At 46.1% G+C, this 25,073-nt stretch overlaps 1 protein-coding gene across 4 annotated transcripts in view; it reads right to left on the bottom strand.

The window, feature by feature from the left end:
* The window catches only part of xpnpep3 (X-prolyl aminopeptidase 3, mitochondrial), a 67,182-nt gene that overhangs the window by 31,945 nt on the left and 10,164 nt on the right, over window positions 1–25,073 (bottom strand). For all 4 annotated transcript variants that reach the window (XM_085969510.1, XM_085969509.1, XM_085969512.1 and 1 more), the window contains one exon: window positions 20,824–21,231. In XM_085969510.1, coding sequence (XP_085825636.1) covers window positions 20,824–21,231 — 408 coding nt within the window. The remainder of the gene's footprint in view (window positions 1–20,823; window positions 21,232–25,073) is intronic.

The following is a 25,073-nucleotide window of genomic DNA, read 5'->3' as shown; positions in this document are numbered from 1 at the left end:
AAAAGCTTGGTCAAGGAGGTAGATTTTAATCAAATCAAAACCAAACAAGAAGCGTACTGTAATGTAGACTACAAGGCAGTGCGCCCCACTGTTGGTCCGACCTGCTGTCCTACAAGTCAGCAGGGTGTGGGTCCGTACCTAAAATTCCCTGCAAGATTCCTCTCTTGACCACATGGGGATTGCACCAAGCAGTCACCGGCTGCTTGTCTCCTTTGCTGCGGGAGAGATAACCCTCTTACTACCTGCCGAGGGGGAAGCAGGTTGTCTGATTGCCCTCTCAGTTGGGCATGGAGGGGGAAGGGTGGAGCAGAATCAGACAGAACATTAGGAGGCCATTTGGCCCATCGTGCCTGTGCCGGCTCTTTGAAAGAGCTCTCCAATTAGTCCCATTCTCCTCCTCTTTCCCCAGAGCCCTGCAAATTTTTCCCCTTCAAGTATTTATCTAATTCCCTTTTGAAAGTTACTATTGAATCTGCTTCCACCGCCCTTTCAGGCAGCGCAGTATAAAGACTTCTCCTCATCTCCCCTCTGGATTTTTTGCCAAATACCTTAAATCTGTGTCCTTTGGTTATCAACCCTCCTGTCAGTGGGAACAGTTTCTCCCTATCTACTCAAAGACAGAATCTATTTGATTAGAGTTAAGAAACAATAGAGGTGCCATTACACTACTAGGTGTATTCTGTAGGCCACCAACTAGTGGGAAAGAAATAGAGAAGCAAATTTGCAGGGAAATTACAGAGTTGCAAAAACGATAGAGTAGTAATAATGGGGGACTTCCAATTATCCTAATAGACTGGGATAGTAGTAGTGTAAAGGGCAGAGATGGGGAAGAATTTCTGAAGTGTGTTCACAGAATCACAGAAACCCCACAGTGCAGATAGAGGCCATTTCGGCCCATCGAGCCTGCACCGACACATATCCCACCCGATCCCCGTAACCCCTACACCAACACATATCCCACCCTATCCCCGTAACCCCACGTATTTAATCCCCCGAACACTAAGGGTCAATTTATCATAGCCAATCAACCTAAACCCGCACATCTTTGGACTGTGGGAGGAAACCGGAGCACCCAGAGAAAACCCACGCAAACACGGGGAGAATGTGCAAACTCCACACAGACAGTCACCCGAGGCCGGATTTGAACCTGGGAGAAATTTCTTGATCAGTACGTTTCTGGCCCGATGAGGCATTGCTGGATCTGGTTCTGGGGAATGAGGTGGGTCAAGTGGAGCATGTGTCAGTAGGGGAACATTTAGGGAACAGTGATCATCGTATCATAAGGTTTAGATTAGCTATGGAAAAGGACAGGGTGCAATCGAGAGAAAAAATACTTAATTGGAGGAAGGCAAATTTCAGTGGGGTTGAGAACAGATCTGGCCCGGGTAAACTGGATTTCAAAGATTGGTAGGCAAAACAGTAATCGAACAATGGGCTGCCTTTAAAGAGGAGATGGTTCGGGTACAGTCGAGGTACATTCCCACGATTGGGAAAGGTAGGGCAACTAAAGCCAGAGCTCCCTGGATGACGAAAGAGATAGAGAGTAAGATGAAGCAGAAAAAGAGCGTGTATGACAGATGTCAGGTTGATAATACAAGTGAGAATCAGGCTGAATATAGAAAGTTCAGAAGGGAAGTGAAAAAGAAAATAAGAGGGGTAAAGAGAGAGTATGAGAATAGATTGGCAGCTAACATAAAAGGGAATTCAAAAGTCTTCTATAAGCATATAAATAGTAAATTGGTAGTAAGAAGAGGGGTGGGGCCGATTAGGGAGCAAAAAAGGAGACCTATGCATGGAGGCAGCGGGTATGGCTGAGGTACTAAATGAGTACTTTGCATCTGTCTTCACCAAGGATGAAGATGCTGCCAGTCATAGTGAAAGAGGAGGCAGTAGAGATACTGGATGAGATAAAAATTGATAAAAAGGAGGTACTAGAAAGGCTGTCTGTACTTAAAGTTTATAAGTCGCCAGGATTGGATGGGATGCATTCTAGGATGCTGAGGGAAATAGGAACATAAGAACATAAGAAATAGGAGCAGGAGTAGGCCATACGGCCCCTCGGGCCTGCTCCGCCATTCAATAGGATCATGGCCGATCCGAATCTAGACTCACGTCCACTTCCCTGCCCTCTCCCCGTAACCCCTAATTCCCTTATCTGCTAGGAAACTGTCTATCTCCATTTTAAATTTATTTAATGTTGCAGCTTCCGCAGCTCTCTGGGGTAGCAAATTCCATAGATTTACTACCCTGAGTGAAGAAGTTTCTCCTCATCTCAGTTTTGAAAGGGCTGCCCCTTATTCTAAGATTATGCCCCCTAGTTCTAATCTCACCCATCAGTGGAAACATCCTCACCGCATCCACCCGATCAAGCCCCCTCACAATCTTATATGTTTTGTTAAGATCGCCTCTCATTCTTCTGAACTCCAATGAGTAGAGTCCCAACCTATTCAACCTTTCCTCATACGTCAACCCCCTCATCTCTGGAATCAACCGAGTGAACCTTCTCTGAACCGCCTCGAGAGCAAGTATATCTTTTCTTAAATATGGAAACCAAAACTGCACGCAGTATTCCAGGTGTGGCCTCACCAATACCCTGTATAACTGCAGCAAGACTTCCCTGTTTTTATACTCCATCCCCCTTGCAATAAATGCCAAGATTCCATTGGCCTTCCTGATCACCTGCTGCACCTGCATACTAACTTTTTGTGTTTCATGCACCAGGACCCCCAGATCCCTTTGTACTGTAGCACTGAGGGAAATTTAAGGAGGAAATCATGGAGGTACTGGCCATAATCTTCCAATCCTCTTTAGATACGGGGGGGGTGCCAGAGGACTGGAGAATTGCACATGTTACACCCTTGTTCAAAAAAGGGTGTAAGGATAAACCCAGCAACTACAGGCCAGTCAGTTTAAGCTCGTAGTGGGGAAGCTTTTAGAAATGATAATCTGGGACAAAATTAACAGTCACTTGGACAAGTGTGGATTAATTAAGGAAAGCCAGCACGGATTTGTTAAAGGCAAATTGTGTTTAACCAACTTGACTGAGTTTTTTAATGAGATAACAGAGAGGGTTGACGAGGATAATGCGGTCGACATGGTGTACATGGATTTTCAAAAGGCGTTTGATAAAGTGCCACATAACAGACTTGCCAGCAAAGTTGAAGCCCATGGAATAAAAGGGACAGTGGCAGCATGGATACAGAATTGGCTCAGTGACAGGAAACAGAGAGTAGTGGTGAACGGTTGTTTTTCGGACTGGAGGAAGGTATACAGTGGTGTTCCCCAGGGGTCGGCACGAGGACCACTGCTTTTCTTGATATATATTAATGACTTTAACGTGGGTGTACAGGGCACAATTTCAAAATTTGCAGATGACACAAAACTTGGAAGTATAGTGAACAGTGAGGAGGATGGTGATAGACTTCAGGAAGGCTGGTGAAATGGGTGGATATGTGGCTGATGAAATTTAACGCAGAAAAGTGCGAAGTGATACATTTGGGTAGGAAGAACGAGGAGAGGCAATATAAACTAAAGGGTACAATCCTAAAGTGGGTGCATGAACAGAGGGACCTGGGGGTATATGTACACAAATCGTTGAAGGTGGCAGGGCAGGTTGAGAAAGCGGTTAAAAAGCATACGGGATCCTGGGCTTCATAAATAGAGGCATAGAGTACAAAAGCAAGGAAGTTATGAACCACCTTTATAAAACACTGGTTCGGCCTCAACTGGAGTATTGTGTCCAATTCTGGGCACAGAACTTTAGGAAAGATGTGATTCACAATATATATTAATGATCTAGACGAGGGAACTATGTAGTGTCCGTGTGTAGATAAAGACACTGAAGACAGGAGTTGGTTCATAGGTATTTACTAAGCAAGTCTGGGGGGGGGTTTCTAAAGGATATACACAATACACAGGCTTATATAGCCCAAGTGGCAATTACCGGCATTACGCACACCTGGGGCTCTTAAAGGCACATACACCACAATTCCTCCCCTTCTAGCTAACTAGTACATCATATTTTTAAGTAATTATTAATTACATGTTATATGCAAAATAATATACATTGCTGTATTAATTAATTATAAGTTAGTCTCTCAGGAGGCTTCCTGACTCGGTCCGGATAACGCCTCGGGGGTGTAGTAGTTTCTGGTGGTGTAGTAGGTTCTTCTGGCAAGGCTGATTCGGCTTGAAGGCCAGTGTCGGGTTCATCGGGCTCCAGTATCACCGGATCAGAGGTAGATATGGGTATCTCTACTTCATCGTTAGATGTATAGAGTGGTGGTGTAGGTTGTCCCTTTTCGGATGACTTGATGATTTGGTCAGCATGGCGCCTTATTATGCTGTCTCCGATGTCCACGGTATACATCAGTGGTCCTAATCGTGTGCAGATAGTTCCAGGCTGCCATTTCTCGGTACGGTAGTCCCGGGCCAAAACCGGTTGGCCTATCTGGAAGGCCCTAGTTGGCCTTTCATTCATGCCCTGAAACTGCCGGTTCTCCACGTCCCTTCGGATGTTGGGCTTGACCAAATCCAGCCGGCATCTTAGGTTTCTATTGTAGAACATCATGGCGGGAGTTTGGTTAGTAACCATATGCGTTGCATTCCTATATGCAAATAAGAAGTTATCCACCTTGTGCTGAAGTTTTATGTCTTCATTACCCATGGCCTTGATGGCCTTCTTGAAGGTCTGGACAAACCTTTCAGCCAATCCATTGGTGGCGGGATGGTATGGGGCGGACGTGTAGTGCTTTACCCCATTGTTCTTTAAGAACTTTCTGAATTCTTCGGACACAAATTGCGGTCCATTATCAGAACATATCTGCTCCGGCAGCCCATTCCTGGCAAATATGGTCCTTAATACTGTGATGGTTTTTTCCGTGGTGGTGGAGGACATCTTTATTACCTCCGGCCACTTGGAGTGTGCATCAACTGCGATTAAGAACATTGAGTCCATAAATGGACCAGCAAAGTCGATGTGCACCCTTTGCCAGGGAGGTGAGGGCCACTCCCATGGATGTAGAGGGGCCTGTGGCGGAGCATTTTGGACCTTCTGGCATCCTAGGCAGCTCTTGGTCATGTCTTCGATGTCTCCATCGATACCTGGCCACCATACAAACGCCCTAGCTAGGTTCTTCATTTTCACTCCACCCAGATGCCCCTTGTGAAGCTCCTTTAGCACTTTATCCTGGAGTTTGGGTGGAATCACCACTCTGGATCCACACATCAAGGTTCCTCGGCACACTGACAGCTGTTCTCTTCTTTGCGAGAATGCTGGCAACAGTGGTTCGCCATGTGCTGGCCATCCCTTCACTGTTAAATCGTAGACCCGTGAGAGAGTAGGGTCATTTCTTGTCTCCCTTTCAATGGCAGAATTTGTCACCGGTAGACATTCCACTATGGTAGAGTGGAATATCTCTACTGGGTCTACTGTAGGTGCCTCTTCTATCGTTGACAACGGTAGGCGTGATAAACCGTCAGCATTCCCATGCTGTTTTGACCCTTTGTATTCAATGTTGTATTGGTGTGCCCCTAGAAAAAGGGACCACCTCTGTAGTCTTTGTGCCGTCATAATGGGGACACCTTTTTTAGGGTTGAATATGGAGATGAGGGGTTGATGGTCAGTCAGCAAGGTAAATTTTTGTCCGTGTAGGTAATGGTTGAATTTCTTCACTCCCCATACCAGGCTGAGTGCTTCTCTGTCTATCTGGGCATAGTTACGCTCAGCTGAGTTCAGTGAGCGTGACGCAAAAGCTATCGGCCGTTCCGAGCCATCAGGGAATCTATGGGACAATACCGCTCCTATGCCGTAAGGGGATGCATCGCACGCCAGTCTGATTGGTAGTGATGGGTTGTAATGAGCCAAAATTTTCTCGGATGTGATTAAATCTTTACATTTATGGAAGGCACGTTTACAGTCTTCGTTCCATTTCCAAATCACTCCTGTCTGTAGAAGATCATTAAGAGGGTGTAGAATAGTTGATAAGTTCTGTAAAAATTTATGATAGTAATTTATTAATCCCAGGAATGACCTTAATTGTGAAACATTTTCAGGTGCTGGGGCTTTTATAACTGCTTCAATTTTTTCAGGTGACTTATGCAACCCTTCCTTATTAATTATGTGGCCACAATATGATATCTGATTTTGGAAAAATTCGCACTTGGGGCGATTTGCTCGTAGGCCCCGTTCTTTCAGCCTAGTGAGCACCTGCTCCAAATTGGCAAGGTGCTCGGTGTCGTTTTCTCCTGTTATAAGGATGTCGTCTAGGTAGCATTGAGTCCCCGGAATCCCTTGCAGGACTTGCTCCATAGCTCTTTGCCAGATAGCTGGAGCTGATGCTATTCCAAAAACCAGTCGATTGTACTGGTACAGGCCTTTGTGTGTGTTTATTGTGAGATACTTTTTAGAGGTCTCCTCAACCTCCATCTGTAGATATGCCTGTGCCAAGTCAATTTTTGTGAAACGTTTCCCTCCGGATAGTGAGGCGAAAATATCTTCTATCCTCGGAAGAGGATACTGTACCGTGTGAAGGACCGGGTTTACAGTCACCTTAAAGTCCCCACAGATGCGAATTTTTTTCTGTTCCTCAGAGTTATTTTTCAATGTTTTTTTCATGACTGGAACGATGGGTGTTGCCCATTCGCTCCAATCTATTTTGGATAATACGCCTGCCTTTTCCAAATTCTTCAGCTCTGCCTCGACTGCCGGACGTATTGCGTATGGCACCGGTCTTGCCTTAAAAATTTTTGGAATTGCTGTATCTTCCACTTTTATTGAGGCGGTGATGCCTTTCAAGGTTCCTAGTTTCTCTTGAAACACTTCTTTGGCGTTGGCCAAGATGTCTTTTAATCGTTCAGGTATGATGTCATCACTGTTTTTTTCCTTACTGGTCACCGTCAGTGCCTGAATGGAGTGCCAGTCTAAACGTATCTTCCTTATCCATTCACGTCCCAACAACGGTGGACCACCATCTTGTAGAATGTATAAATACAACTTTTGTATTTCTTTGCCATTGTATACCACAGGCACCCTTATTTTTCCTTTGGGGTAGACTTTCTGCCCCGTATATGTTTTTAAGATAATGGATGTGTCTTTTAGAGGTATATGCGAAAATAGCCTCTCGTAATCTCGTCGATTTATTACGGTTAGAGCTGATCCTGTATCTAGCTCCATTTTAACTGGGGACCCTGCTATTGTGAGGGTAACCCAAATGGTTTGGTAATCCTCTTTGGCAAGTACATTATGTAATTTGAGACAGCTTAGTCTCTTGTTTCCGGAGTCGCTATCGCTATTCTGGTCTTCGGAGCTATTGTCCGTCATCATTTGTACCTTCCTGTACTTTTCTTTATTGATTTTTTGTTTTCTGTCAGTGGATTTATTTTGTCCAGATTGGCATACCCGTGCAATGTGTCCAATCTTACCACATTGCCTGCATGCTTTGCCCTTGAACCAGCAGTCCCTCTGGTTATGGGTGGATCTGCCGCAGCGATAACATCTTCCGAACTCCTGTGTCATTTTATGGGTGCCGAAGTCCTGTGTCTCTTGTTGTATCTCTGCAGCTCCTTTTGCTGCTGCTTCGTATGATACAGCCATACTGAAAGCTTTGTCCAATGTTAAATCTTTTTCAGAAAGCAGTCTTTTTTGTGTTCCTTCACTTAAGAGACCGCAAACAAATTTGTCTCGAAGATAATCCGATAGTCCTGCTCCGAATTGGCAGTACTTTGATAGCTTTCTTAATTCGGTTAGGTAATCAGCGTTACTTTCATTCTTGTGTTGATTTCTCTTGAAGAACTTGAATCGTTCCGCTATCAGCAGCGGTGTTGGGTTTAAATGCTCCTGCAGGGTATCAACAATTTCTTTAAAAGTCTTGTCCTTGGTTTGGCTGGAGTGATTAAATTTCGTAACAGCCCGTATGTCTTCGCGCCCATTAAGTTCAGAAGTATTGAAGCTTTTTTTTCATCTGTTATTCCATTTGCAGTGCAATAAACCTCTACTCTTTCCACGTATGTGGTCCAATCTTCTATTTCGCCATCAAAAGCCTCAATATTACCAGATTTAGGCATTTCAGAAAAGATATGGTGCTTCCCGCGCTTTTTTTTTTCTCTCTGTAGCAACGATATGGCGCTTCCCGCGCTTTCCCGCCGCTGCTACCGATAACAACGCTGTTTTACTGTGGTTTCCGTTTATTCACTGTTGGAGACTCGTTCCCGACGGAGGTCTAAACGCTGACCTGCTTGCCGCGCCGGCCGTCTCTCGAGTGCACCCTCCCAGTCCGTTATTGCTTGCCTCCGATTTCGCTGCCTGTCTCAGCTGTAGAGCCCGCCGCTGGAGCTCCAGCCTGACGCCCAGGAAGGATTAGCGCAGTACCTGTCACCAGCTTGGCCAGCTGGTGAAACCACAGTTTCTCTTACTTCCTTGAGTCTTCTGGACGCTGGAGGAATCGATGTCCTTGAGGTGCTGCCGAATTGCAGGTAAGTCCGTTTCCACTTCGTCGCCACTGTAGTGTCCGTGTGTAGATAAAGACACTGAAGACAGGAGTTGGTTCATAGGTATTTACTAAGCAAGTCTGGGGGGGGGTTTCTAAAGGATATACACAATACACAGGCTTATATAGCCCAAGTGGCAATTACCGGCATTACGCACACCTGGGGCTCTTAAAGGCACATACACCATAATTGCTCTTAAAGGCACATATACCACAAACTAGATGTAATATCTCCAAGTTTGCAGACAACACAAAGCTGGGTGGGCGTGTGTGCTGTGAGGAGGATGCCGAGAAACTCCAGGATGATTTGGACAGAAGCATGGCAGATGCAATATAACGTGGATAAATGCGAGGTTATCCACTTTGGTGTCAAAAACAGGCAGGCAGATTATTATCTGAATGGCAATAGATTGGGAGAAGAGGAAGTGCAACGAGACCTGGGTGTCCTTGTGCACCAGTCGCTGAAGGTAAGCATGCAGGTGCAGCAGGCGGTTAAGAAGGCAAATGGTATGTTGGCCTTCGTAGTGAGAGGGTTTGAGTACAGGAACAAGGATGTCTTGCTGCAGTTGTGCAGGGCCTTGGTGAGACCACATCTTGAGTATTGTGTGCAGTTTTGGCCGCCTTATCTGAGGAAGGACGTTCTTGCCATGGAGGGAGTGCAGCAAAGATTCACCAGGCTGATACTTGGGATGGCAGGAATGACGTATGAGGAGAGATTGGGTCGATTGGGCTTATACTCGCTGGAGTTTAGAAGAATGAGAGGGGATCTCATTGAAACTTATAAAATTCTAACAGGACTAGACAGACTAGATGCAGGAAGGATGTTCCCGATGGTCGGGGAGTCCAGAACCAGGGGTCACAGTCTAAGGATAAGGGGTAAGCCATTTAGGACAGAGATGAGGAGGAATTTCTTCACCCAGAGAGTGGTGAACCTGTGGAATTCTCTACCACAGAAGGCAGTAGAGGCCAATTCATTAAATATATTCAAGAAGGAGTTGGATATATTTCTTAAGGCTAAAGGGATCAAGGGATATGGGGAGAAAGCAGGGACAGGGTACTGAATTTGGATGATCAGCCATGATCTCATTGAATGGCAGAGCAGGCTCGAGGGGCCGAATTGCCTACTCCTGCTCCTATCTTCTATGTCTTTAGAGAGGGTGCAGAAAAGATTTACGAGAATGATTCCAGGGATGAGGGACTTCAGTTATGTGGATAGATTAGAGAAGCTGGGGTTGTTCTCCTTAGAGCAGAGAAGGTTGAGAGGAGATTTGATAGAGGTGTTCAAAATCATGAGGGGTCTAGACAGAGTAGATAGAGAGAAACTGTTCCCATTGGCGGAAGTGTCGAGAACCAGAGGACACAGATTTAAGGTGATTGGCAAAAGAACCAAAGGCGACATGAGGAAGAACTTTTTACGCAGTGAGTTGTTAGGATCTGGAATGCACTGGCTGAAAGGGTGGTGGAGGCAGACTCAATCGTGGCTTTCGAAAGGGAGTTGGGTAAGTACCTGAAGGAAAAAGAATTGCAGGGCTACGGGGAAAGGGCGGGAGAGTGGGACTAGCTGAAGTGCTCTTACAGAGAGCCGGCACGGGCTCGACAGGCCGAATGGCCTCCTTCTGTGTTGTAACCATTCTATGATTCCACTTTATCAAAACCCCATATCATTTTGAACACCTCTATTAGATCTCCCCATCACGTTTTTTGCTCTAAGGAGAACAATCCCAGGTTCTCTAGTCTCTCCATGTAACTGAGGCCCCTCATCCCTGGTACCATTCTGGTGAGTCTCCTCTGCACCCTCTCCAAGACATTGACATCCTTTCTAAAGTGTGGGGCCCAGAATTTGGACACAATACTCCAGCTGAGGCCTAACCAGTGATTTATAAAGGTTTAGCAAAACTTCCTTGCTCTTGTACTCTGTACCTCTAGTTATAAAGCCAAGGATCCCGTATCCCTCTTTAACAGATTAATCAACTTGTCCTGTCACCTTCAAATACTGGTCCTGAAGTTACCTTTAACTAGTTTGAACCCTTGATCTCCTGTCCTACTCCCGTAGTATTCCAGATTAACCGTTTCCATACCATTAACTATCTTCCAAACCTCTATAACATCACATCTCAGGTACCTGCTTTGCAGGCTGAAAATCCCATGTCTCTCCAGTATTGATAGATGTCGCCGTGCCCACATGGACATACTATTCACCACTGTATACTTCCATCCAGTTGGAAAACAACCGTTCACCACTAACTACCTCCTGCTTTCTGTCTTGCAGCGAAGTTCGTATCCACGTTGCCACTGCCCCTTTATCCCACGGGCTTCAATTGTGCCAACAAGTCTATTATGTGGCACTTTATCAAACGCCTTTTGAAAGGCCATTTACACAACATTAACCGCACTACCCTAATCCACCCTCTCCATTACTTCATCGAAGAACTCGACCAGGTTAGTCAGAGACCATTTGCCTTTAACAAATCCGTGCTGGTTGTCATTTATTAACCCATGTTCTTCCAAGTGACAATGAATTTTGTCTCCGATTATTGCCTCTAGAACTTTCGCCCACCACCGACGGTAGGCTGACTGGCCGGTAGTTTATCTCTCTTCCCCTTTCTTTGGGACAGAAGAAATAATCAGTTTGAAAAAGTGGAAAAATAAGTGACTGAAAAAGTTAATGCTGGTAGAAACGACTCTCAATGTGACATTCAAGCATTCTTGAAGCTGGCTGGTTAATCATCAACAGTGAAGTGCACACCAGCCTACCTCGGGTATCAGATTAAAACTTGGCCATACAGAATTGACTCGGTTCCAATCTCCATGCTTGTTGTTTTGGAGTCAACATAGCCCAAACAGACCCTGAATACTTTCCGCCCAGTGTTCCCAGGTGTCAGCTGTGGCTCAGTGGGCAGCACACTCGCCTCTGAGTCAGGAGGTTGTGGGTTCAAGTCCCATTCCAGAGACTTCAGCACATAATCCAGGCTGACACTCCAGTCCCGTGCTGAAGGAGTGCTGCACTGTCGGAGGTGCCGTCTTTCGGATGAGACGTTAAACTGAGGCTCTCTCAGGTGAACGTAAAAGATCCCATGGCACTATTTCGAAGAAGAGCAGGGGAGTTCTCCCCGGTGTCCTGGGGCCAATATTTATCCCTCAATGAACATCACTAAAACAGATTATCTGGTCATTATCACATTGTTGTTTGTGGGAGCTTGCTGTGCGCAAATTGGCTGCCGTGTTTCCTACATTACAACAGTGACTACACTTCAAAAGTACTTCATTGGCCGTAAAGCGCTTTGAATCATAGAAAGTTACAGCACGGAAGGAGGCCATTTCGGCCCATCGTGTCCGCGCCGGCCAACAAAGAGCTATCCAGCCTAATCCCACTTCCCCGCTCTTGGTCCGTGGCCCTGCAGGTTAGAGCATCCCAAGTGCACATCCAAGTACTTTTTAAATGTGATGAGGGTTCCTGCCTCTACCACCCTTTCAGGCAGTGAGTTCCAGACCCCCACCACCCTCTGGGTGAAGAAATTTCCCCTCAAATCCCCTCTAAACCTTCCACCAATTACTTTAAATCTGTGCCCCCTGGTTTTTGACCCCTCTGCTAAGGGAAATAGGTCCTTTCTATCCACTTTATCTAGGCCCCTCATAATTTTATACACCTCAATAAGGTCTCCCCTCAGCCTCCTCTGTTCCAAGGAAAACAGACCCAGCCTATCCAGTCTTTCCTCATAGCGAAGATTCTCTACTCCCAGCAACATCCTTGTAAATCTCCTCTGTACCCTCTCTAGTGCAATCACATCTTTCCTGTGATGTGGTGACCAGAACTGCACGCAGTACTCTAGCTGAGGCCTAACTAGTGTTTTATACAGTTCAAGCATAACCCCCCTGCTCTTGTATTCCATGCCATGGCTAATAAAGGCAAGCATTCCGTATGCCGCCTTAACCACCTTATCTACCTGGCCTGCTACCTTCAGGGATCTGTGGACATGCACTCCAAGGTCCCTCTGTTCCTCTACGCTACTCAGTGTCCTACCATTTAATGTGTATTCCCTTTCCTTGCTAGCCCTCCCCAAATGCATTACCTCACACTTCTCCGGATTGAATTCCATTTGCCACTGTTCTGCCCACCTGACCAATTTATTGATATCGTCCTGCAGTCTACAGCTTCCTTCTTCAGTATCAACCACACAGCCGATTTTAGTATCATCTGCAAACTTCTTAATCATACCCCCTATATTCAAGTCTAGATCATTGATATCTACCACAAAAAGCAAGGGACCTAGTACTGAGCCCTGTGGAACCCCACTGGAAACAGCCTTCCAATCACAAAAACACCCAACCATTACCCTCTGTTTCCTGTCTCCGAGCCATTTTTGAATCCAACTTGACACTTTGCCCTGGATCCCATGGGCTTTTAACTTCATGACCAGTCTGCCATGTGGAACTTTATCAAAAGCCTTGCTAAAGTCCATATACACTACATCAAACGCACTACCCTCATCTACCTCCTCAAAAAATTCAATCAAGTTTGTCAGACACGACCTTCCCTTAACAAATCCGTGCTGACTATCCTTGATTAATCCGTGTCTTTCTAAATGAAGATTTATCTTGTCCTTCAGAATTCTTTCCAATAATTTTCCCACCACCGAGGTTAGGCTGACTGGCCTGTAATTACTCGGTCTATCCTTTTCTCCCTTTTTAAACAAGGGTACCACGTTAGCAGTCCTCTGGCACCACACCTGAAGCCAGAGAGGATTGGAAAATGATGGTCAGGGCCTCTGTTATTTCCTCTTTTGCTTCGCTTAACAGCCTGGGATACATTTCATCTGGGCCTGGGGATTTATCCACTTTTAAAGTTGCTAAACCCCTTAATACTTCCTCTCTCACTATGTTTATTTCATTTAATATTTCACACTCCTCCTCCCTGATAGCAGTGCCTGCTTCGCCCCTCTCCTTTGTGAAAACAGACGCAAAGTATTCATTAAGAACCCTACTGACATCTCCCGCCTCCACACACAGATTACCCTCATGATCTCTAATAGGCCCTACCCTTTCTTTAGTTACCCTCTTACTCTTAATATATTTATAAAACATCTTTGGGTTTTCCTTGATTTTACTTGCCAAGAATTTTTCATGCTCTCTCTTTGCTTTCCTAATATCCTTTTTAATTGCACCCCTGCACTTTCTGTACTCCTCTAAAGATTCTGGAGTATTTAGCCCTCGGTAGCTGTCATACGCCTCCCTTTTTTTCTTTATCCTACCCTGTATGTCCCTAGGCATCCGGGGGGCTCTAGATTTGTTAGTCCCACCTTTTTTCTTTCAGGGTACATATTTGGTCTGAACCCTCCGGATCTCCTCCTTGAATGCCTCCCACTGCTCTGACACTGATTTACCTTCAAGTCGCTGTTTCCAGTCCACTATGGCTAAATCCCCTCTGAGCTTAGCAAAATTTGCTTTTCCTCAATTTAGAAGTTTTATTCCTGGTCTGTCCTTGTCCTTTTCCATAACTACCTTAAATCTAACTGAATTATGGTCATTAGCACCAACATGCTCCCCCACTGATACGCCTTCTACCTGCCCAGCTTCATTCCCCAAAACTAAGTCCAGAACCGCCCCTCCCTTGTTGGGCTTGCTGCATACTGGCTAAAAAAGTTCTCCTGGATGCATTTTAGGAATTCCGCATCCTCTATACCCTTCACACTAATTTTATCCCAGTTAATATTGGGGTAGTTGAAATCCCCTACTATTACTGCCCTATAGTTTTTGCACTTCTCAGAAATTTGTCTACGTATTTGTTCTATCTCCCTCTCACTGTTTGGGGGTCTATAGTACACTCCCAGCAGTGTGATCACCCCTTTTTTGTTTTTCAATTCGACCCATATGGCCTCGTTTGATGATCCCGCCAACATATCATCCCTCCTTACAGCTGTAATAGTTTCTTTAATCAATACCGTGACCCCCCCATCCTTTTTACCTCCCTCTCTATCCCGTCTGCAAGTCCTGTAACCAGGAATGTTGAGCTGCCATACCTGCCCCTCTTTCAGCCACGTCTCTGTAATAGCTATAATATCATAGTCCCAAGTATCTACCTGTGCCATCAGCTCATCTGCCTTGTTCGCTATACTCCTTGCATTGAAGTATATACCATTTAGTACAGGCAAACCTCCTTGTTGACTTCTATCTAGCCCTTGATTCCTCTGTCTTTCCAATTTACTTTCTACGTTTTTGATTTCCAATTCCAGTTTTTCTTCCCTCCCTACTGACTCTATTCTTAGGTTCCCATCACCCTGCCAAGCTAGTTTAAACCCTCCCCAACAGCACTAGCAAACCCTCCCGCGAGGATATTGGTCCCGTTCCCATTCAGGTGCAACCCGTCTGGCTTGTAGAGGTCCCACCTCCCCCAGAAATGGTTCCAATTCCTCAGGAATCTAAAGCCCTCCCTCCTATACCATCTCTCCAGCCACGCATTCATCTGCTCTATCTTCCTATTTCTGTACTCACTAGCACACCTGAGGTTGTGAAAGGCGCTATAGAAATGCAAGTCTGTCTTTCTTTTTCCTCCAAGGGGATGATAGTCACTAGTTGGTCATTAGACAACTGACAAGTTTGAGCCCTTGCTAGGTGCCACCAGGTAACCTGCAAAGAAATGTGAGCAGCGAATGGAGACGCACACATAGCCCATCGAATGGTGTTTCCACCATTTGTAGGTGCTGAGCTTCAGCAGCAGCTGCAGGTCTCTCTGAAACCCAACTGAACGCTGGATATACAGACGTAGAATCAGACAGCACAGAAGGAGGCCATTCGGCCCATCGTGCCTGTGCCGGCTCTCTGAAAGAGTTATTCAATTAGTCCCACTCCCCCGCTCTTTCCCCATAACCCTTTTTATGTAGAGATCCAATTCCCTTTTGAAAGTTACTATTGAATCTGCTTCCACCACCCTTTCAGGCAGCGCATTCAAGATCACAACAAATCGCTAAGTAAAAAAATTTCTCCTCGTCACACCCCTGGCTTTTTTGCCAATTATTTTAAATCTGTGTCCTCTGGTTACCGACCCTCCTGCCAGTGGAAACAGTTTCTCCCGATCGACTCTATCAAAGCCCCATATAATTTTCAACATAACCTGGAGTACTGTGTACAGTTTTGGTCTCCTTGCATAAGGAAGACCTGCCTTAGAGGGAGTGCAACGAAGGTTCAATAGACTGATTCCTGGGATGAGGGGATTGATTCCTGGGATGAGGGGATTGTCCTATGAGGACACATCGAGTAGACTAGGCCTATATTCGCTGGAGTTTAGAAGAATGAGGTGATCACATTGAAACATATAAAATTCTTACAGGGCTTGGCAGGGTAGATGCAGGGAGGATGTTTCCCCTGGCTGGGGAGTCTAGAACCAGGGGTCACAGTCTCAGAATAAGGGGTCGGCCACTTGGGACTGAGATGAGGAGAAATTTCTTCACTCAGAGGGTGGTGAATCTTTGGAATTCTCTACCCCAGAGGGCTGTGGAGGCTCAGTCGTTGAGTATATTCAAGACAGAGGTCGATAGATTTTTGAATATTAAGGGAGTCAAGGGATATGGGGATAGAGCAGGAAAGTGGAGATGAGGTCGAAGATCAGCCATGATCTTATTGAATGGCGGAGCAGGCTCGAGGAACTGAATGACCTACTCCTGCTCCTATTTCTTATGTTCTTATGACCACCTTTTATTAAATCTTCCTTTAACCTTCTCTGCTCTAAGGAGAACATTCCCAGATTCTCTAGTCTCTTCAGTTAACAGAAACCCCTCATCCCTGGTAACATTCTAGTAAATCTCCTCTGCACCCTCTCCAAGGTTTTGACCTACTTTTTATATTTGCATCCCCAAATTTCAGGTTACACCTGCCAGCAGTCGTCATCCTAAAGCTCAGAAGGGCCTTGTCAGCTATATAACAGACATCTGGCTTCCAGTGTTGTGGTGCTCTGGACATTCAGGCTTGCTCAACCCAGGCCCTCATGTACGGTGCTTTGACACAGGGAGTGAATCTGGGACCTTCCTGCTTAGTGTCGCTCAGCCCACCAGGCACTGTGTTTACCAAGTACAGGAAACTTTCTTTTATCCGGCACGGACGGGACCGACGTGGTGCCGGTTCATCAAAAATTCCGGATAACCGAACGCTATAGTAAAAGATAGGGAGAGCTGACAGCTCCGCATAAAGCAACAAACCCTGTTGCTTAGCAACAACTGTAGAACAATGGCCACAAGTTCCAAGCGTCTCTGTAGCTTAGCAACAGCTGCAGCCACACCCTTGCACAGCAACAGATGGAAGAAGGCAAATAAAATATGAAGTAAAACCTTACTCCTGAATTTGGCCGGTTAACCGAGATTTCCGGTTATTTAGGTGCCGGTAAATCGAAAGTTTCCTGTAATACATTAGGAAAGCTTGAGAACACAGTATTTAATTTATTCTCAGGCCAAGTCCAAGTAGGCACAAAATCACCCCTGACTCAACGCAAAGAAAGACTCGCATTTATATAGCTCCTTTCACATCCCAAAGTGCTTTTCAGCCAATGAAGTACTTTTTGAAGGGTAGTCACTGTTGTAATGTAGGAAAAGCACAGACAATTTGCGCACAGCAAGATTCCACAAACAGCAACGTGATAATGTTTTAGTGACGTTGGTTGCGGGATAAATATATTGGTCAGGACACCGGGGAGAACTCCCCTGCTCTTCTTCAAAATATTGCCGTGGGATCTTTTACATCCACCTGAGAGAGCAGACGGGACCTCGATTTAATGTTTCATCCGAAAGATGTCACCTCTGCCAGTGTAGCACTCCCTCGGGTACTGTACTGGAGTGTCAGCCCAGATTTTTGTGCTGAAGTCTGGAGTGGGACTCTGAACCCACAACCTTTTGACTCAGAGGTGAGGGTCCTACCCACTGAGCCACAGCAAACTGATCTCAGTTATGTGCAATTGCGAAGCAGTAGCAGATTTTCTGTTGATTACATTGATAATTTAAGAATAGTAAGTGGCTTAATGCAAGGATCAGGAAATTTGGCACCAAATTGCACTTCTAGTATGAATGTGTGTCAAAAAGTAAGCTTCTCGTCATTGGAACTAATGATGGAATCGCCCCTAAATGAATCAACAGAATTAGCTTCCAGCAAACATTTCAGATTGGATTTCCTAGTTTTTGTAAATCAGATTTAATCTCAATATTAGGGAGACTTAAAAAAATCACTTTATTTGTGTGATCATCAACGTAAGGGATGTTTACTGCTGGGGAAATCCAGGAAACTTTCTGGTATCCGGCACGGACGGGACCGACGTGGTGCCGGTTCATCAATAATTCCGGATAACCGAACGCTATAGTAAAAGATACAGAGCTTAGAGTTCCGTATAAAGCAACAAACCCTGTTGCTTAGCAACAGCTTCAGAACAACGTCCACAAGTTGCAAGCGTCTCTGTAGCTTAGCAACAGCTGCAGCCAAACCCTTGTCTTCCTCCATTTGTTGCTGTGCAAGTAATAAAAGTTACCTGAAACCGACTCCTGAATTTTGCCGGTTAACCGACATTTCCGGTTATTTAGGGGCCGGTTAATCGAAAGTTTCCTGTAAATAGTTTCTTCGAGGCACCTTGCATTAGGTTCAGTACTAGGACCACTGCTGTTTTTGATCTGCGTTAATGACTTGGACTTGTGAGGTACAGGGCACAAGTTTGAAATCTGCAGATGACACAAAATTTGGGAGTGCAGTAAACAGTCAGGAAGATAGTGATAGACCTCAAGAGGACACGGACAGGCTGGTGGAATGGGCGGACACGTGGCAGATGAAATTCAACGCAGAGAAGTCTGAGGTGATACATTTTGGTAGGAAGAATGAGGCGAGACAACACATACTAAATGGTACAATTTTAAAGGGGGTGCAACAACAGAGAGACCTGGTGGTGCTTGTGCACAAATCTTCGCAGGTGGAAGGGCAGGTTAACAAAGCATTTAATAAAGCAAATGGGATCCTGGACTTTGTAAATGGAGGCAAAAGCCAGGAAGCTAAACCTGTAAAAAAAAACACTGGTTCAGCCCCAGCTGGAGTATTGTCCAATTCTGGGCACCGCACTCTCGGAAGCACATGAAGGCTTTGGAGAGGGTGCAGAGGAGATTTACTAGAACGGTTCCAGGGATGGGGGGATTACAGTTACGTGGATAGACTGGAGCAGCTGGGGTTGTTCTCCTTGGGGCTGAGGAGATTTGATAGAGGTGTTTAAAATCATGAGGATTTAGGTAGAGTAAATAAAGAGAAACTGTTTCCAATGGCTGAAGGGTCGCTAAGGGCACAGATTTAAGGTGCTTGGCAAAAGAACCAGAGGCGACATAGAAACATAGAAGATAGGAGCAGGAGTAGGCCATTCGGCCCCTCGAGCCTGCTCCGCCATTCAGTGAGATCATGGCTGATCATCCAAATTCAGTACCCGGTCCCTACCTTCTCCCCATACCCCTTGATCCCTTTAGCCTTAAGAAATATATCCAACTCCTTCTTGAATATATTTAATGAATTGGCCTCTACTGCATTCTGTGGTAGAGAACGCCACAGGTTCACCACTCTCTGGGTGAAGAAATTCCTCCTCATCTCTGTCCTAAGTGGCTTACCCCTTGTCCTTAGACTGTGACCCCTGGTTCTGGACTCCCCGACCATCGGGAACATCCTTCCTGCATCTAGTCTGTCCAGTCCTGTCAGAATTTTATAAGTTTATAAGAATTTTATAAGACATGAGGGAAAACTTTTTTTACGCAGCGAGTGGTTAGGATTTGGAATGCGCTGCCTGATAGGGCGGTGGATACAGATTCAATAGTAGCCTTCAAAAGGGAATTGGATAAATACTTGAAGGAGAAAAATTGTAGGGATATGGGGAAAGAGCGGGGGAGTGGGACTAACTGGATTGCTCTTTGAAAGAGCCGGCGCAGACTCGATGGGCCGAATGGCCTCCTTCTGTGCTGTACTATTCTATGGTTCTATGAGCATGGAGCATTCCAGGGTCAGGAACCGTGTAGGGTGGAGGTAGAGCTCACTCTACTCTGCCCCTGCAGTGCATCTTAACTTCCAGCCTCTAAACAGCACCCTTGGTGTGACATTTCCATTTCCCATAGGAACGATTCGTGTGGCTTTGCTGAATGAGTTCGCCACTCCAGTTCCCTGTGCTGTTGGCCACGTCCATGAAAACTAGATGTTAAGGGGAACAGACAGGGTAGATAGAGAGAAACTATTTCTGCTGGTTGGGGAGTCTAGGACTAGGGGGCATAGTCTAAAAATTAGAGCCAGACCTTTCAGGAGTGAAATTAGGAAACACTTCTACACGCAAAGGGTGGTAGACTTTGGAACGCTCTTCTGCAAATGGCAAATGATGCTAGATCAATTGTTAATTTTAAATCGGAGAATGATTAATTTTTTTAACCCATGGTATTAAGGGATATGGGGCAAGGATATATGGAGTTAGGTGCGTCAGCCGTGGCTCAGTGGGCAGCACTCTCGCCTCTGAGTCAGAAGGTTGTGGGTTCACAGTCCCACTCCAGAGACTTCAGCACAAACTCTAGGCTGACACTCCAGGGCAGTGCTGCGGGAGTGCTGCATTGTCGGAGGTGCCGTCTTTCACATGAGACGTTAAACCTTGCATTTCTATAGCGCCTTTTACAACCACCGGACGTCTCAAAGTGCTTTACAGCCAATGAAGTACTTTTGTAGTGTAGTCACTGTTGTAATGTGGGAAACACGGCAGCCAATTTGCGCACAGCAAGCTCCCACAAACAGCAATGTGATAATGGCCAGATAATCTGTTTTAGTGATGTTGATTGAGGGATAAATATTGGCCCCAGGACACTGGGGATAACTCCCCTGTTCTTCTTCGAAATAGTGGCCACGGGATCTTTTACGTCCACCTGAGAGAGCAGGCGGGGGCCTCGGTTTAACGTCTCATCCGAAAGACGGCACCTTCGACAGTGCAGCACTCCCTCAGCGTGTCAGCCTGGATTTTTGTTTTCAAGTCTCTGGAGTGGGACTTGAGCCCATGATCTTCTGACTCAGAGACGTGGGTGCTGCCCACTGAGCCACAGCTGACACTATTTGGTCATTATCACATTGCTGTTTGTGGGAGCTTGCTGTGGGAGCAAACTGGCTGCCACGTTTTCTACATTACAACAGTGACCACACTTCAAAAATTACTTCATTGGCTGTAACGTACTTTGGGATGTCCTGAGGTCAGGAAAGGCGCTGGAGAAATTCAAGTTTTTCTTTTTAGGTCACAGATCAGCCATGATCTCATTGAATTGGTGGAACAGGCTCGAGGGGCGAAATGGCCGCCTCTTGTTCCTATGTTACTAACCTTTAAACTTCTGCACGTATTGTCTGAATTCCTCAGTGCTGTAGGCCTCGTCCACCCCTGTGAGAGCGACTGCACCATCTACCCCGGATCGCGGGCCATCCCACAGCTCTCGGTTCTGGTTCCTCCTTGGCACAAATAGGATGGCCTTGTGGGAAGGCAGGCTCTTTCCGGGAATACTGCGGAGCAGGAGAATGCTGTCCGGCTCCTGAAAGCCGCAGAGGTAGAGGAAGTTGGTGTTCTGGTGGAAAGGGAACGGGATGTCGTTTGTCATGTAGTAAGTGGGGTGGGACAGCAGAACAACTGCGTGGTCGGAAGGCCCCGGGTTCTTGGCTTCTTTGTGGATGAGGCTCAGCAGCTTGTGTCGACGCAGGGCATATTCCATCTGTGTCAACCCTGGGGTGACCTCGCCTGTGAACGAAGCGGAAATACAGTAAAACTCTGTGATATCCCACAGCTTCTTGCTGCGCTCCTCGCAGAAACAGAAAAAGCTGGAAACGCACAGCAGGTGGAGAGAATGGTTCGGGCATTCTTCTCTCTCAGACGCTGACCAACTTTCTGCTGGATGTCCAGCATTTTCCGTTTTTATTTCACGTTCTGAGAACTGTCTTTATATCGACTACGTCTTCTGATCAATACAAAACCTATATGAACAAAGAGTAGTTGAGGCGACTAGCATAGATGCCTTTATAGAGGAAGCTGGATAAGCACATGAGGGAGAAAGGAATAGAAGGATATGTTGATGGGGTGAGATGAAGAGGGGTAAGAGGAGGCTCGTGTGGAGCATAAACACCGGCACGGACCAGTTGGGCCGAATGGCCTGTTTCTGTGCTGTACACTCTATGTAATTGTATAACACTCCCTTCATCCTCAACTGCACAAGTTTGAAACTTTAACTGTTAATATCGGTCGTACTTGTGGTCCCTTGTTGGCTAATTTGATGTTATTTCGTACTGAACTGTGGGCAGTTAGGTGGTGTAGACTTCCACCCACTGAGAATGAGGATAAAACTGCCCTAAACTCATGTCGCTGACAGCTGGCAGAGAGGGGAGGCTTTCAACCCTACACTCTGGCCTAGAATCCATAGCCCCAGGTAAAGAAAGGCTTGCATTTCTATAGCACCTTTCCCGACCACAGGACGCCCCAAAGCACTTGACAGCCAATGAAGTACATTTTTTTGAAGTGCAGTCACTGTTGTAATGTAGGAAACGCAGCAGCCAATTTGCGCACAGCAAGCTCCCACAAATAGCGATTTGATAATGACCAGATAATGTTTTAGTGATGTTGATTGAGGGATAAATATTGGCCAGGACACCGAGGATAACTCCCCTGCTCTTCTTCGAAATAGTGTCATGGGGTCTTTTATGTCCACCTGAGAGGGCAGACAGGGCGGGGCCTTGGTTTAACGTCTCATGTGAAAGACGGCACCTCCGACAGTGCAGCACTCCCTCAGCACTGCACTGGAGTGTCAGCCTGGATTTTTGTGCTCAAGTCTCTGGAGTGGGACTCGAATCCACAACCTTGAGTCAGAGGCGCACTGAGCCACAGCTAACACTGCATGATGATATTGTAGAGCTTCGCCCGCAACAAAACATCACAACTCGGCACCACTTAGTAAAGGCCAACAACATGAAAAAAAAGTGACCAACATCAAACAGATAATGTTACAATATTCATAACCTTGTCAGTTAAAAAATATTTTCCCCCTCTCGTCTCTTCTCCCAAAGGCACTGATTCCCTCATAGAAACATAAAAAAATAGGAGCAGGAGTAGGCCATTCGGCCCTTCGAGCCTGCTCCGCCATTCAATATGATCATGGCTGATCCTCTATCTCAATACCATATTCCTGCTCTCTCCCCATACCCCTTGATGCCTTTTGTGTCTAGAAATCTATCTATCTCCTTCTTAAATATATTCAGTGACTTGGCCGCCACAGCCTTCTGTGGTAGAGGATTCCACAGGTTCACCACCCTCTGAGTGAAGACATTTCTCCTTATCTCAGTCCTAAATGTCCTACCCCGTATCCTGAGACTGTGACCCCTCGTTCTAGACCCCCCCCCCAAGCCAGGGGAAACATCCTCCCTCATCCAGTCTGTCTAGCCCTGTCAGAATTTTATATGTTTCAATGGGATCCCCTCTCATTCTAAACTCTAGTGAATACAGGCCTAGTCGACCCAATCTCTCCTCATACGACAGTCCTGCCATCCCAGGAATCAGTCTGGTGAACCTTCGCTGCACTCCCTCTATGGCAAGTATATCCTTTCTTAGGTAAGGAGACCAAAACTGCACACAGTACTCCAGGTGTAGTCTCACCAAGGCCCTGTATAACTGTAGTAAGACATCCTTGCTCCTGTACTCAAATCCTCTTGCAATGAAGACCAACATACCATTTGCCTTCCTAACTGCTTGCTGCACCTGCATGTTTGCTTTCAGTGACTGGTGTACAAGGACACCCAGGTCCCTTTGTACATCAACATTTCCTAATCTAGCACCATTTAAATAATACTCTTTCTGTTTTTCCTACCAAAGTGGATAACTTCACATTTATCCACGTTCTACTGCATCTGCCATGTATTTGCCCACTCACTCAACTTGTCTAAATCGCCTTGAAGCCTCTTTGCATCCTCCTCACAACTCACAATCCCACCTAGTTTCGTGTCGTCAGCAAACTTGGAAATATTACATTTGGTTCCCTCATCCAAATCGTTGATATATATTGTGAATCGCTGGGGCCCAAGCACTGATCCCTGCGGTACCCCACTAGTCAGCGCCTGCCACCCCGAAAAAGACCCATTTATTTCTACTCTCTCCCTCACTGTGCTGCAGTTCAACATTCCGAAATCCCCCTCTGTACCAAGCCCATGTGGCCGTCGTTCAATTACGAGACTAAAAGTGCAAGTCCCGGCGGGCTTTTCAATTGCCGAGGACTTCACAGTTAGAACGTAGGAACAGGAGGAGACCATTCAGCCCCTTGAGCCTGTTCTGCCATTCAATTAGATCACGGCTGATCTGTATCTTAACTCCATCTACCCGCCTTGGTTCTGTAACCCTTAATACCCTTGCTCAATAAAAATCTATCAAGCTCAGTTTAGAAATCTTCAATTGACCCACAGCCTCATCAGCTTTTTGGGGGAGAGAGTTCCAAATTTCCACTACCCTGTGTGTGAAGAAGTGCTTCCTGACATCACCCCTGAACGGACTGGCTCTAATTTTAAGGTTACGCCCCCTTGTTCTGGACTCCCCCCCCCACCAGAGGAAATAGTTTCTCTCTATCCACCCGGTCAACTCCTTAGTTGAATCCAATCGGATCCACACCCAACATCCAATGTAGGAGTCTCTGTATAGCAATCAGGAGTGGGAAACCTAGCCAATTCTCCTCTTGCTGGCCGAGGAGCGTTGAGGTCAACTGTAGCATTCCTGCTGCTACCCCATCGGAGTTCAGCTGACGCAGCACGGAGGAAGGATCAAATCCGAGACTTTTACCGTCTGTTTTGCTCAGAGGAGGTAATGCTATCTCTGAATCATAGAAACATAGAAGATAGGAGCAGGAGTAGGCCATTCGGCCCCTCGAGCCTGTTCCGCCATTTAATGAGATCATGGCTGATCATCCAAATTCAGTACCCTGTCCCTGCTTTCTCCCCATATCCCTTGATCCCTTTAGCCTTAAGAAATATATCCAACTCCTTCTTGAATATATTTAATGAATTGGCCCCAACTGCCTTCTGTGGCAGAGAATTCCACAGGTTCACCACTCCGGGTGAAGAAATTCCTCCTCATCTCAGTCCTAAATGGCTTACCCCTTATCCTTAGACTGTGACCCCTGGTTCTGGACTCCCCCGCCATCGGGAACATCCTTCCTGCATCTAGTCTGTCTAGTCCTGTTAGAATTTTATAAGTTTCAATGAGATCCCCTCTCATTCTTCTAAACTCCAGCGAATATAAGCCCAATCGACCAATCTCTGGAGAGCTCACTCAGTTTCAGGAGCAAAGGATCATGTGAAACATAACTGAGCAGACGGTTCGGCGGGACAATAATGTCAGCTTTGAATTCTACCCGTTTTGGATTCTGGCTCGATACGAACTGCATCCCCACCCACTGTCAAACTGCCTGATGACGCTGGGCTCGCACGTGCAGCACCCATGGAACTGTATCCCAGCAACAGATGTCTCTTGTCCTCTCTTGAAGGTGCCAATTGGAAGGGAAACAAATCTAAGAAATAGAATTGGAGGATGATCCCAGAATCGAGAGGTTA

This window comes from Somniosus microcephalus, chromosome 28 (assembly GCF_052327205.1).
Source record: "Somniosus microcephalus isolate GS21.2 chromosome 28, FLI_Smic_1.0, whole genome shotgun sequence".
In the NCBI taxonomy this organism is placed as follows: Eukaryota; Metazoa; Chordata; class Chondrichthyes; order Squaliformes; family Somniosidae; genus Somniosus; species Somniosus microcephalus.
The sequence above is the reverse complement of the archived record's forward strand: the minus strand, read 5'-3'. Positions and strand labels throughout refer to the sequence as shown.